At 46.8% G+C, this 14,570-nt stretch overlaps 1 protein-coding gene across 1 annotated transcript in view; it reads left to right on the forward strand.

Annotated features, from left to right (window-relative positions):
* LOC133761774 (chromatin remodeling regulator CECR2) overlaps positions 1-14,070 on the forward strand; it is a 151,660-nt gene extending 137,590 nt beyond the window's left edge. Inside the window, exons 14-18 of the mRNA XM_062194571.1 lie at positions 344-472; positions 658-1,504; positions 4,611-6,033; positions 8,879-8,984; positions 10,142-14,070. Coding sequence (XP_062050555.1) covers positions 344-472; positions 658-1,504; positions 4,611-6,033; positions 8,879-8,984; positions 10,142-10,147 — 2,511 coding nt within the window. The 3' untranslated portion in view covers positions 10,148-14,070. The remainder of the gene's footprint in view (positions 1-343; positions 473-657; positions 1,505-4,610; positions 6,034-8,878; positions 8,985-10,141) is intronic.
* The last annotated feature ends 500 nt before the right edge of the window (positions 14,071-14,570 follow it).

Consider the following 14,570-nt stretch of genomic DNA (forward strand, 5'->3'; position numbering starts at 1 on the left):
GGTGCAGCAGCCCAGGCAGTTCGGCCATTTTCCACTGCTTTTCCCCCATTAGCAGGGGGCTGCATGGAAAGTGGAGCAGCTGGGACTCAAATTGTTACCCATATGGAATGCTGGTGCTGCAGGCGAAGGCTTAACCTACTATAAAACAGCGCCGGCCCCTCTTCAGTTCTTTAGGGGCCAGTCCCAGATCCCAGTGAGCTCTGCATCAGTTGTCTTCCTTTTCCTGTCACTGTATTCCCAGTGGTTGGCATCTGTGTAGTTCTAGCAGAGAATCTTCAGAGAATCCCTGACTATTTACCAAATGTCTTTTTTCCCCTTTCTTGCTTTACTCAATCCCTTGCAGAGGCCAGCAGTCCCAGGAACATTTGGCCCACTTCGAGGATTGGATCCTACCAGTGTATATGGCACCTCTAGAGTCCCAGAACCACACCCTGGGGAACCTGTCCAACAGCATCAGCCTTTTGCCATGCAGGTAAGGGATCCACTTAGAAGAGGAAGGCATGAAGGGGCCTACAGGTATATTTCAGAAATACAGTCTTCCTAAATTGAATTAATTGCCTCCTGTTCTGAAGAATCTGTCCCTGTAGATTAAGCACACTATAAGTTCTCTCTCATTCTGTGATTCTGGTTAACTCTCCTGTCTTGTCTTGTTGGCAGCATCCAGTTGGAATTAACAACCACCGAGGACCCAGGCTCGGTGCACCTGAAGAGAAGCAAATGTGTGGGGGACTAACACAACTTTCTAACATGGGATCACCTCCTGGATCCTTGCAGCTCGGACAGATGAGTGGTCCCAGTCAGGATGGAAACATGTATGCCTCAGCTCAGTTCCAACCAGGATTTATTCCTCCCAGGCATGGTGGGGCTCCAGCACGACCTCCAGACTTTTCTGAAAGCCCAGAGATTCCTGCCAGCCATATTTATCGATCCTACAAGTACATGAATCGAGTACACTCTGCTGTTTGGAATGGGAACCATGGTGCTACAAACCCAGGACCCTTGGGGCCAGATGAAAAGGTCCACTTAGGGCCAGGACCCTCTCAGCAGCCTCGTACTCTTGGTCACATGATGGAGTCCCGTGTGATGAGACCTCCTGTTCCCCCAAACCAGTGGACAGAACAATCAAGCTTTCTACCTCATGGAGTTCCGTCTTCAGGGTATATGCGACCACCCTGTAAGTCTGCTGGACATCGCTTACACCCGCCTCCAGCCCCACCGCCAGGCTCTCTGTTTGGAGCTCCCTCACAGGCTCTGCGGGGTGTGCAAGGAGGGGACTCCATGATGGACAGTCCCGAGATGATCGCCATGCAGCAGCTTTCCTCCCGTGTCTGCCCGCCAGGTGTGCCTTACCACCCCCGCCAGTCCACTCCCCCCAACTTACCTGGCCCCTTTCCACAGGTAGCTCACTCCGTATCCTTAAGTATGTCCGCTCCCAAGCCTGCCTTGGCCAATCCTGGGAGGACACAGGATAACAACGAAGCCCAGGAGCCTGAGAATGGCCAAGGTAATTTACATCGTCAATTTTATTTGACTTTTGGCTCCTGAAGGTGTTCAGACCAAGTAAAAACTGGCTTCCAGCCTTTTTTTCTTGAACCACTCAGTTTTGGACTAATCATAATGCTAATTTTGGTTTGAAGATCCCATGTTGTTGTGTCTCTGAGACTTTTACCTGTTAGAGCAAGCCTTTGAGGTTGTCATTCTTAGCATCCTTGTCTTTGTAGCTGGAAAATCCAAGATACAGAAATATCAGATTATTTGTTAATAAGTAGTAGAGGTGAGATTTGAATCCATACTTCTTAGATCCAGCATCTCTGCGCTTAACCACTATATCATATATTGCTTTTAAAAGTAATTATGAAATAAGTTTTCATTTTTTTTTAAATTTTATTTATTTGAGAAGCTGTTATAGACAGAGGGAGAGACAGAAAAAGGTCTTCCATCCATCTGCTGTATTCACTCTTCAAATGGCCGCAATGGATGGAGCTGGGCTAATCCTAAGCCAGGAGCCAGGAGCTTCTTCTGGGTTTCCCATGTGGGTGCAGGGGCCCAAGGTCTTGGGCCATGTTTTATTGCTTTTCCAGGCCATTAGCAGAGAGCTGAATCTGAAGTGGAACAGCTGGGACTCCAACTGGCACCCATATGGGACGCCAGCATCTCAGGCAGAGGCTTACCCCACCACGCCACAGCACCATCCCCAGTTCCAGTTTCTAATGTTTAACAAAATCTGTTTCCTTTGCTTCCATTCCTTGGATATATACTTTAAAGCCCCCCCCCCTTTTTTTTTTTTTAATTTGAAAGTCAGTTACAGATAAAAGGAGAGGTAGAGAGAGAGGGCTTGGGCCATCTTCTGCTGCTTTCCCAGGCCACAACAGAGGGCTAGATTGGAATTGGATCAGGCACCCATATGGTATGCTGGGACTGCAGGTGACAGCTTTACTGACTGTGGCACAGGCTGGCCCCAGTGCCTTTTAAGTGAGTAAATTGGAGGAGATAAATGAATTCTTTGTTAATGCTAGGATGATGTTTAGTATATACCATATGTAGTTTTATTCAGTACATAGGTAGAAAGAAGATGGAGACACTTGGACTTTTTTTTTTTTTTTTTTTTTTTAAGATTTATTTTATTTATTTGAAAGAGTTAGAGAGGTAGAGACAGAGAGAGGAGTCTTCCTTCTACTGGTTCACTCCCCCAAATGGCCACAATGGCTAGAGCCGAGACAGTCCGGAGCCAGGAGCTTCTTCTGGGTCTCCCACGTGGATGCAGGGGTCCAAGGACTTGGGCCATCCTCTACGACTTTCTCAGGTACATCAGCTTGGAGCTGGATCGGAAGTGGAGCAGCTGGAACTATGAGATGCCGATGTTACAGGCCGGGGCTTTAACCTGGTGCTACACGACGCTGGGTCCTGTTTTGTTTTGTTTTTATAAGATTTCATTTGAAAGGCAGAGCTAACGAAGGGAGGGAAGAGAGAGGAGAGATCTTCCACCCATTGGTTCACTCCCCAAATGGCTGTATTGCCAGGACTGGGCCAGGCTGAAACCAAGTTTCCTATGTGGGTTGCAGGGACCCAAGCACTCGGTCCATTTTCTTATGCCTTCTCAGGCACATCAGCAGGGAACTGGATTGGAAGTGGAGCAGCTGGGACCCGAACCAGCAGTCATGGGATGCTGGCATCACACATGGTAGCTTAACCCACTGCATCCCTTTGCCTTTTATGATGATAAAGATTCTACAGAAACTTGAGGGTAGGCTTAGAACTCAGACTTGGAATTTGGTGTTTCTCTTTGGGAGAGACCTGCTCTGTCAACACCAGCTCTACCTGAATTTTCTAATGCTGGTTTCAAATGATGTTAGAGCATCTGAAGAGTCCCATTAGTGAAACCTTGGATAAATCTGATAAATCTGTTTTCCAGTTGCTGAGTTTTCTTTTGATTGAAAAATGGAAAGTATGGTTCTTAACATTTCTTGTACAGTTTGTGCTTTTGCCCTTTAAAGGCAATTCAGCAATTCAGTTCACAGATAGTCTGAGGTATAGTAGTTCTTTAGAAGGTGTTAGTAATCTTTAATCTTATCCTTTAAGGTCTATTCCAGATAACACCCCGACAACTCTGCCCTTCTGGAAATACTATAAATAGAAAGATGATTTTGGTGTATGTATATGACTGATACAGCAGCAAGTTAGAGAACCTGAGATGGTAATCAAGTATCAGAGTCTAGTAAATTAATTAGATTGTGTTTATTAAAAGTTGAGAGTTTTATTGTAGGCATCTTGTTTTCAGGGCATCCAGAAAAAATAAATATATTTGTTCACTTAACAAATATTGATTCTCTGTTTTGTGTAAGTACGGAGAGTACAGTGAGGGGGAAACTTCCCTGTGGAGCGTCTTTTCTTTTATGAAAACTTACTTGTTTATGTATTTGACAGGCAGAGAGAAAGGGAGAAAGGGAGACCTTCCACCTGCTGACTCAGCCTGGGCAGGGCTAGAGCAGAGCCAGGGGTCTGGAGCTCATTCTAGGTCTCCCACATGGCTGACAGGAATCCAGCTACCTGAGCCATCACCACTGCCTCTCAGGGTCTGCAGTAAGCTGGAATCAGGAGCTGCAGCTTGGTATTGAAGCTGTGTGCTCTGACGTGGGATGCTGGCATCTTAACCTCTAAACCAAATCCCTGCCCCTGAAGTTTATATTCTGATGGGCTGAAAATCAGGCATATGTCCTTCCTGAGCGCCCACTGGACCCTGGTCCTTCTTAGTGTGTCAATTTTCAGAGCTTTTCAGCCAGGCCAACAATCCTAATAATAGTCCTACCCTCCTGCTGGGTTTCACATGCATCTGCTTAGAGTCCATGAACCAGGAATCTGCTTGGGACAACACTGGAAAGAAGAAGCAAAGAACATTTCTGCCTTTTGGCAGACCTTAGAAGTAGCTCTAGAGGTGCTAAGTTTTGCTACCAGGGAATCTGCATGGGCCACAACATTGTGGCCCCTGCAAGGTCTCTATTGTTAGCTAAGGCTTAAATCTCCACACATGCACCCCAGCCCCGTGCCTGCGTGTCCTGGACTTTTCATTACCATATCCGTTAATATTGTTTGTTCTCTAATTTTTTTTGCAGCAGAGCCTGTGCAGGGGCTGGAAGAGAAGCCAGCAAGTGTCGGTGCTTCAGAGGGCATGTACCTCACTCCACTACCTCACCCCACGCCTCCCCAGCAGGCCAGCTGCCCCAGGCAGGGCTCACCACAGGAAAGGGACACAGAGGGCCCAGAGCTCAAAAGCGACTCCTCTGACTCTGCAGACAACTGCAAAGCAACAAAGGGCAAGAACACCTGGCCTGCTGATAGCAGCTACAGCCACCCAGCTGCCCAGGGGTGTATGAGAGACCTCTCCACTGTGGCAGACCGAGGAGCCCTCCCTGAAAATGGAGTCATGGGTGAAGTGTCTCCTTGTGGATCTGAAGGGAAGGGCCTTGGCGGCAGCGGGTCTGAAAAGCCCCCCTGCCCAAGGGGCAAAACAGTGCAGGAGACCATGCCATGCTCGGGACAAAACGCAACTACACCTCCCAACACAGACACTAGTTTGATGACTGGCACTGTGAGCCAGTTTTCTCCCCTGTACGTGCCTGGCCTGGAATACCCCAATTCAGGTACCCCTTACCACATCAGCCCAGGCCTGCAAGGTTTGGGCCCTGTGATGTCAGGGAAGACCTCAGCGTCACATCCTCAGCATTTTCCCCCCGGGGGCTTTCAGTCTAACAGTCCTCATTCTGGAGTCTTTCCCCGGTACCGGGCCCCACATGGCATGCGGTACTCCTACCAGCCGCCGCCTCAGCCTGCCTACCATCACTACCAGCGAACTCCTTACTACGTCTGTCCGCAGGGCTTCTCTGACTGGCAGAGACCTCTCCATCCCCAGGGAAGCCCGGGTGGCCCCCCAGCCAGTCAGCCTCCCCCAGCCCGGTCCCTCTTCTCAGATAAGAATGTCATGGCTAATTTGCAAGGCTGTGAGACATTAAATGCTGCCTTAACTTCCCCGACTCAAATGGATGCAGCAGCTGCTAAAGTTGTCCCAACTGACGGGCAAAATCTTGGTCCAGAGGAAGAAAAGCTGGATGAATCAATGGAAAGGCCAGAGAGTCCCAAAGAATTTTTAGACCTGGACAACCATAATGCAGCTACCAAGCGACAGAATTCTTTGTCAACTGGCGAATATCTCTATGGAACTCCCCCTCCGCCTTTGAGTTCAGGGATGGGTTTTGGTTCCTCAGCTTTCCCACCGCATGGTGTGATGCTACCGACAGGGCCTCCCTATACACCTCAGCGCCCAGCCAGTCACTTCCAGCCCAGGGCATACTCTTCCCCTGTGGCTGCTCACCCACCTCACCATCCTGTGGCTTCCCAACCCAATGGCCTCTCTCAGGAGAGCCCTCTCTATCGCTGCCAGGAAGAGGGCCTGGGTCACTTTCAAGCTGTAATGATGGAACAAATTGGCACTGGAAGTGGAATAAGAGGACCTTTCCAGGAAATGTATAGACCCTCAGGGTAAGATTGGGTTTGTTTTTGGCTGTGGGGGTGGGGGTGTGATTTGTTTGAAGATTTATTTATTTGAATGGTAGAGTTAGAGAGGGAGATAGAGATACCTTCCACCTGCTGGCTCGTTTTCTCAAATGGCCACAATTGTTGGGGCCAAGTCAAGCCAAAGCTAGGAGCCTGGAACTCCATCTAGGTATCCCACGCAGGTGCAGGGACCCAAGGACTTGGTCTATCTTCCAATGCCTTCCCAGGGAGCTGGAATTGAAGTGGAGCAACCAGGATTTCAACTGGCATCCATATGGGATGCTGGCATTGTAGGCAGCAGCTTAACCTGGTATGCCATAATGCTGGCCCTAAGATAAGCTTTTGTGAATTGGTGCTGCGGGGGCTTAGTGGAAACATACTAGGCTTAGAGTCCAGTGTTATCTTTGCCAGTTTTTCCCCTTCATGAAAATGAATTGGCATTTAAGCACTTCTTAGTTTGATTTTGAAGCCCATAGTTTGAGGGCCATAGAGGCTGTGAGTCTTGCTGCTGAGTTCAGACACCCTCACCACAGGAAAACAGGCTTGTTCTAAGTGGTAGGAAAGAGCATGTGTAATATTAAAGTTGTGTTTTTTTTTTTTGTTTTTTTGGTTTTTTTTGACAGGCAGAGTGGATAGTGAGAGAGAGAGAGAGAAACAGAGAGGTCTTTGCCGTTGGTTTGCCCTCCAATGGCCGCCGCGGCTGGCGCACCGTGCTGTTCTGAAGGCAGGAGCCAGGTGCTTCTCCTGGTCTCCCATGGGGTGCAGGGCCCAAGCACTTGGGCCATCCTCCACTGCACTCCTGGGCTATAGCAGAGAGCTGGCCTGGAAGAGGGGCAACCGGGACAGAATCCGGTGCCCTGACCGGGACTAGAACCCGGTGCCCTGACCGGGACTAGAACCTGGTGTGCCGGCGCCGCATGGCGGAGGATTAGCCTATTGAGCCATGATGCCGGCACTTTTTTTTTTTTTTTTAAATATTAAAGTTTTATTCCATATCTTTCATTTCTTTCCCTGACACTGAATGAAAAGATTAGATTTATCCAAAAATAGAGCAAGTCAAATATCAAATACTATCCTCATAAGACTTCTAGTATTTGGTGAAGTGATCTGCCATCCGTATGTTTTAAAATAGTGGACCAGCAGATTGAAGGTCTGTGTGGTTGTGTGTGTGTGCCTGCGCATGCCTTTCAAATAAAATTTTTTTTTTTTTCCTGAAGTTTATTTGAAAGGCAGAGAGAGAAGGAGAAAAAGAGACTCTCCATCCACTAGTTCACTCCCTAAGTAGCGGCCAGGCGGCAGCCAGGAGCCTCTGGGTCTGCCAAGTGGATGCAGGGGCCCAAGGACTTAGGCCATCCTCTACTGCCTTACTAGGCGCATTAGCAGGGAGCTGAATCGGAAGTGGAGGAGACAGGATTTGAACTGGCACCCATATAGGATACTGGCATTGCAGGCAGAAGCTTAACCTTCTACAACATCGCGCTGGCCCTAAATAAATAAGTACATCTTAAAAATAAATTAAGTGGGCCGGCGCCGTGGCTCAACAGGCTAATCCTCCGCCTTGCGGCGCCGGCACACCGGGTTCTAGTCCCGGTCGGGGCACCGATCCTGTCCCGGTTGCCCCTCTTCCAGGCCAGCTCTCTGCTGTGGCCAGGGAGTGCAGTGGAGGATGGCCCAAGTCCTTGGGCCCTGCACCCCATGGGAGACCAGGAGAAGCACCTGGCTCCTGCCACCGGAATAGCACGGCGCGCCGGCCGCAGCGCGCTACCGCGGCGGCCATTGGAGGGTGAACCAACGGCAAAAGGAAGACCTTTCTCTCTGTCTCTCTCTCTCACTGTCCACTCTGCCTGTCAAAAAAAAAAAATAAAAAATAAATAAATAAATAAATAAATAAATTAAGTGGTGCTGGCGCTGTGGTGTAGTTGGTTAGTGCCCTGGCTTGAAGCGCCAGCATCCCATGTGAGTGCTAGTTTGAGACCCGGAAGAAGCTCCTGGCTCCTGGCTTCGAATTGGCATAGCTCCGGCTGTTGTGGCCATTTGGGGGGTGAACCAACAGAAGGAAGACCTTTTTCTCTGTCTCTCTCAGTAACTATATCTGTCAAAAAAAAAAAAAAAAGGCCTAATCATAGAACCAGTTGTGTTCACCAGAATATCAGCATGAGGTTCCCCAGTGCCACCTTGTCGACTTCTTGTCAAACTCTTTCCCTTGTTTAACACAGCTACATGTCTCTAAATACCCCGTGTATGTTGTTCCTTTTTCTTCTCCCCTAAACCACTGGAAATTAAGTCACAGGAATATCATGACCCCTAAATACTTCAGTGTGTATCTCCTCTACAAATGAGGATACTGTGGACGGCATAATCAAGAATTATACCACAACCATGAAAAATAGTATTAGTGGTGTCTAATAGTCCTTATTTCAGTTCCTCTGATTGTCACTGGAATGTCTTAGAACTTGCTTTGTCTTGTTTTGCTTTGTTTCTAATCTAGGCTCATGTATTTGCATTTGTTGATTGCTTAGTCTCTTCATTCATAATAATCTTCTTATCTTTGTTTTGTGTTGTTTTCCAAAGAGTCCAGGCCAGTGCTACTGCAGATTCTGGACTTATCTCACTGTTTCCCCTCATTTAGACAAACACTTTAGTCAAGAACAAATGTAGGCACTGTGTCTGCTTCCTATTGTATCATACCAGGAGACATATAAGGACAGTGTATCCCAGTAGTAGTGATTCCAGCAGTGATCACCTGGATAAGTAAGGCAGTGTATTTATCACCTTTGAAATTAATGTATGTCTGCATAAGTTTGTAACTCTTCCTTTCTTCTGACTGTAGGATGCAAATGCATCCAGTCCAGTCTCAGTCCTCATTCCCAAAGGCCCCAGCACCATCACAGGAAGAGCTGCCACCACACAAGCCCCCAACACTTCCTCTGGATCAGGTAAGAGTTGTCAAAAATCAGAGCTTCTCTTACTCCTCCAGGACATAGGAGACAGATGGGACTGGTTTGAGTGTCTTATGTGAAATACTTGGGTCCAGCAGTGTTTCAAATTTCAGAGTTTTTCCAGATTTGACAATTTGTTTCTATTTTATGTATATGAAAGGTAGAGAGAAAGAACTCCCCATCTGCTTGTTCAGTCTCCACATGCCCACAACAACTAGGACTGGGCCAATCTAAAGCCAGGTGCCAGGAACTCATCCATGTTTCCCATGTGTGTGCCAGAACCCCAAATGAGCCATCTCTTGGTGCCTCTCAGGGTGCACATTATTAGGAAGCTAGAGTCTGGAGCAGAGCTGAGATTCAAATCCAGGCAACATTTAAACCACTGTGCCAGATACTCTGCTGTGGGATATTTGCATATTTGTCTATTTGTTATTTGTCTATCCCTAATCCAAAACATTTTGAGCATCATGGCAGTACACAAAATTTCACTTCCAGTTTCACTCATGTAAAACTTTACTGCTACTCTGAGAATATGAAAATATATTTTATGATATCCGGTTAATACAGGAACTTTTCCTCAAAAGTGCTTCATGTACTTCAGGCAACTAGGTAAGATGAACCACTAAGGCCCTGTGCTTCGAGTTGCCTTGGTGCTGGGAAAGATCAGTTATAGAGGCCTTAGAAGTAGCTTCTCTACTGTTTCCACATGTTCCTCATTCCTTTTTGTAAATGGTAAGCAGCTGTTTGAGTACTTAATTTTTTTCTAGTCTCTTCATGATCCCTTATTTGTTGTCATCCTTCCTAAATGCTCACCTGAGAGAGACAAGGCAGTCAGGTTTTAGGGTAAGAGCAGCTCCTCCGGGCTGCTTCTCTGCCAGGTGCTGTGCTCAGGGCTTCTGCATACGGGTGTCTTGCCTCCCTCTTCCAGGCCTCTGTGAAGTGACGGTCCGCAGCAGCAGCAGCATTGCCAGTTCCTAGTGCGCAAGGTGTCACACAGCTGCTAAGCCATATGGGGGGCTGGAATCTGAGCTGAGGGAGGTCCACAGACAAACTGGTTATTTAGAGCAGTGTATATAGCTCTTGGGCTTATTTAATTTTTTTAAACAACACATTGTTTACTTTTGTTTAAAATGCTTTTGTTTTGTTTGTTTCAGAGCTAGTCCCAGGAGGAACTGACCCCCAAGCATATGGAAAGCTGCACTGAATGTGGAGAATCTGGGGGAATGAGTCTTGCCCGTCTCTGTTCCTGTCAGCCTGCACCACCCTTCTGCAGTGAATCACTTCATGCCATCAGGAACTGGAGCCATTCCCCAGACCCTGGAAAGCACACTGATTAGAGACGAGCACAGCCTGCAGAGGTTGCCTGCAGAGCTGGTGTACACAATAAGGAAGAACAGATGGACCTGGAACTGATGCTGGCTTTTCCACATCCTGAGACTCTTGTTCAGGGAAAAATCACTTTAAACTTGGGGGAGGGGCTTGTGTAAGAGTGGAGTGGTGCTTTTAAACGTTCATGAGCAGCTAAACTCAGGTATCTATTTGGGGAAGGGACTACTCGTAGTATTAATGTTTTTCGAGCTGGGTCCAGTTTACAGAATTTTCATGTTGCCTTTTAAAATAATTTCTGTTGGAGGTGAATGTATTGTACATAAAGTGGGAGGGGGGTGGGATTGGAAGAAATGGGAATCCTGACCGTGGGGGGCACACAGCACTGGAGTGGTCTTTACCTGTTTACAATCATGTCAGCTGGAGAATAGGGTAGGAAAGGTCTCATCTTGCACATCACTGTGTTTTGTTAGACAGCCAGCCTTTCATTTGCTAAAGGCCATCTCTCCAACCAGCTCAACAGACTGTAGTTCCATCTGTCCCCCAGCTGGGTGCGTTCTCACTTGGGAGGCCATGTGCTTTCAGGTGGCCTGCCAGATGCTTCCCCCACCAGGTAGTTGTAACAGAGATCAGGAACCGGATCACTAGAGCATTTCACTTCTTAGAAGACAGAGTGACGTCCTTCACAGTCCTGTCGAGGCTGTGACCCAGGCGCAGCGCACCAGGCTTTCTGCACCAGCCACACGTTGTGGATGTGACTACTCAGGTTTGTGTATGTTAGCATCAATAAAGAAATTGCACAGGTTTGAATAGGAAAATTATTCTATAGACTTACAGTTTGAATTTAGAAATATTTCATTATATATAGTTTTTATTCATTTTAAGTGAATCATAGTAAAAACCAGTTGTGGTGATTTGAAATAGCTATCAAGAACAGTTTGTGGAAATCATTTGTTGTATCTGTGATAGGAGACATTTTTACAGTATTACTTTATTACAGTTTCAGAACTGAATTAACACTGGATTCTCCCTGTGTAGCATCCTGTATTTGATTTTAGCCGAGATGATGTCACCAAAGTTAGGACCCACATTTAAACTTTTGAATATCCAACTAAGAAGGCAAAGAAACTGAGGGAAATGTTCTAAAATTACAGATCTTTGTGAAGAACAGCATATTTTTAAGCATGCTCTTGGGTTGTAGAAATGCCTCCATAAAATGTTATCCTACCCTAGTTTCTTAAGTTTAGCTGTGGGAAGGGGCAGTAGATGCCTTCCCTCCAGTTCCAGCATCTCTGATGGAATGTAGAAGTTTCATGCTTACAGTCTGCTTGTCAGTAACTGAGGAAACAGAGACAACTCCTCTACAGAGGTGGATCCCACAGCACCATCTCCACTATGATGGAGGCACCTAACAGTGGATATTTTTTAACCTGGTGCTGAGGGCTCAGGCTCAGGCACAGGTAAGGGTAGGGAACACAGATGCCTGTGAGGTATGATGAACAAACATGGGAATTTTTCTCTGAGATTTTTATGCAGAATTTGGTGTTTGTGAGTGAATTGAGTTTGGAGGCTGTGTTCTCATTTGATCAGAATTCTTGTTAGACACCTTTCGTGGGCATGATCCGATTTAGAAGAGTAAAGACATCAGAAGATTTGTGGATAGGTGTCTGTATGCCCTTGATCTTGGGTAAGCTAACAGGATCAAAGCAGTTGACTACTTCAGTTTCTATGTTTGTGCATAAGCAGGGAGGAGGGGGAAATCTTGGGACCAGCTACAACTGGTCTGGCGCATTTGGCCACGTAAGCCCTTGTCTTTCTGCATTGAAGCTCGCTTGAATGAGAGCCCTCTTGACTTCTTCGGTAAAGTAACCATAGGGCCTCTCCCCATGGTGCTAAAATGATAGGGGTCACTTTGTAAAAAATAACCATGTGGGTGGGATTGGGCTGGGTTCACCCTTTCCTTCTGCCCTCCTGGTGTTTGAGCAGTTGTATGCACACTGCTCCAGGGAACCCTTGCTCCTTATCTCTCCCAGCCCCTCCCCCACCACCCTATCACTGTTCCTAGCAGATGCTGTAAACAGTGTAGGGGGAAAATCTGCAAATTCCTTTATCTTTAATTTCCATTTGTAAACATGAGAAAATACTAAGGATGAGCAATAGGAAACTGAACTACTGTATTACATTTTAACACTGTGAACAAGAGCGACAGCAGAGGCCAGCATGGCTGCATCCTCTGTGGGGTTTGGTCGTGCATTGCAGGTCCTAGTGCTTCATCCCTTGTCTTCTGTGTCCTGAGCCTTTACTGGTCTTTGAAGTACAGGTCTGCTGAAAGCTATCAGGAGCTGCCGGACTGCAGGAACACACATGACCCAAAGCTGCTGTGAGCCTCCGATTGGCTCACCCCCCCCAGGCCTAGCCTTTTCTCTCACCTTTGCTTCCTCTTCCAGCACTTCTTATTTCCAAGTGTCTTAAAGCAAATGCAAATGCATTTGGCCATCTTCTCCATTAGGGAAATGATGGTCATGTGATATGCTTAGAAAGTAGCATATAAGAGTGTCCTGAAATGGCTTGCTCTCAGGCTGGAAAGACATCTTACGCTGTAGGTCACTGTCCTCTTGTCCCTGTGCCTGGCTCTCAGTGTTCCCCAGGAGGAGATAACAGGACCCAGGGATGATGAAAAACACTGTCACACCTGTTTAACATTTGTTAGGGTTGTTAATAAGTTAGATCCTTTTTCTGAGGCCCAGCGAAATAAAAGATCCACAAGGGGAAAGTAGAGCCCTTTGGAAGAGTTCTGGTTTTCATTTTTACCTCCTCAGAATCTGTTTATTTAAAAAGTAAGAGGGGCTGTTGGCTTTTTTTTTTTTTTTTTTTTTTTTTAATGCTGGATGGATGAATGTGAAGACTAAAGTTTCAGGATGCTTAATGTAAGTTTCCAACTCACCTCTTAAAATTAAGCCACCCCATTTCTTCGTTAAACAGGTTGGTTTAGTTCTTGTGGTAGTGCATGTCTGCTGTTACTAACAGTACTTTCATTCTTGCTGAACCCTAGTCAGACTTCTCTCAAAAGGCATAGTTTTTCATGATCATGTTTATTTTTTACATTTTGTTGAAAACCTTAAGACTTGCAGTTTGTACCCTTGAGTTCAAACATAAGCTTTAAATGCTAACATATTTTAGCCTACCCCCTTGAAAGTGCTTCTTGAGACTAGCCACTTGGTGCTGTTATGCCATGACATTTATCTGCTATGTTGTTGTTATTTCTGCTAATTCCTTCTGCCATCAAAGAGTTTATACTCCCAAACACACACAGTTCCAGTGCTGTAGTCACCACAGCTGTCAGAAACAAATGTTCAGTCCACACCACTTCTTGGACTTTTTCTTTACATGGGAGTTCAAATCTATAAATAATACACTGCTCTTAGGACCTAAATTGTAATATCCCAAGAATGCTTAATCGGCAGTCCCAAACAAAGGACAGTTCCATAATGTCTGAATCCTAATGTGGCTCCAGAGAACCTCAGTTTGCAAAGAAATGAAAGGCTTAGGGTTTTCTAGTGTTATTGCCCCTTTGTGTTTACCCCCCTTGGCCAGATTCTTCATTATCCACCATGTGGGAATCCGTTCCGTGGATTAGAGTTGGACTGTCTGAGTCCTGGCAGACAGCTCTTAGGAGAACAGCACCTCAGTGAGGACACTGGGAGCTCACATCACTCCTGGGAACCCTGATGTGCTGGAGACTTGGTGTGGGAGGAGAAACGGGGCTCCTTTTCTTTCGATGAGTTGGACTCTACTGTCTCAGCCTTAGGACCCTGAGCTTTGCGTGCTTCCCCTTTGGGAAAATGGAATTGGAGTAAGCACTGCTGTCTCCCTTCTCTCAGATTAAGCTGTGACACAGGTTGTGTTGGTCCCTCCCTCTGCTAGACAGAAGTTGAGCAAGATGTCCCTGTGCTTAGCTTGAACTCTGCTGGTTTCCCTAGTCTCTTTCTCTGGAGGTTTAACTCTTGTAGAAATGCCTGCTAACCATATGGTTGTCCTGCATGTTTTGAAAGGGTGGATGGGGTGGGAGCTGGGGTACGGATATATCGGTGTAAGTGACTGGAATGCTGGTCCCCATGCGTGGACTGTGTGGCCCTTCCTTTCCCTTTCCTTCACTGGGGCTCAGGTACCTCACTCTCCTGCCTTGCTGCAGCTCCTGAGAGCCCAGGGCATCTCCACCAGCTTCAGGCACACCGTGTCAGGGAGTCTGCTCCTGCT

This window comes from Lepus europaeus, chromosome 6, assembly GCF_033115175.1.
Source record: "Lepus europaeus isolate LE1 chromosome 6, mLepTim1.pri, whole genome shotgun sequence".
Taxonomy (NCBI): Eukaryota; Metazoa; Chordata; class Mammalia; order Lagomorpha; family Leporidae; genus Lepus; species Lepus europaeus.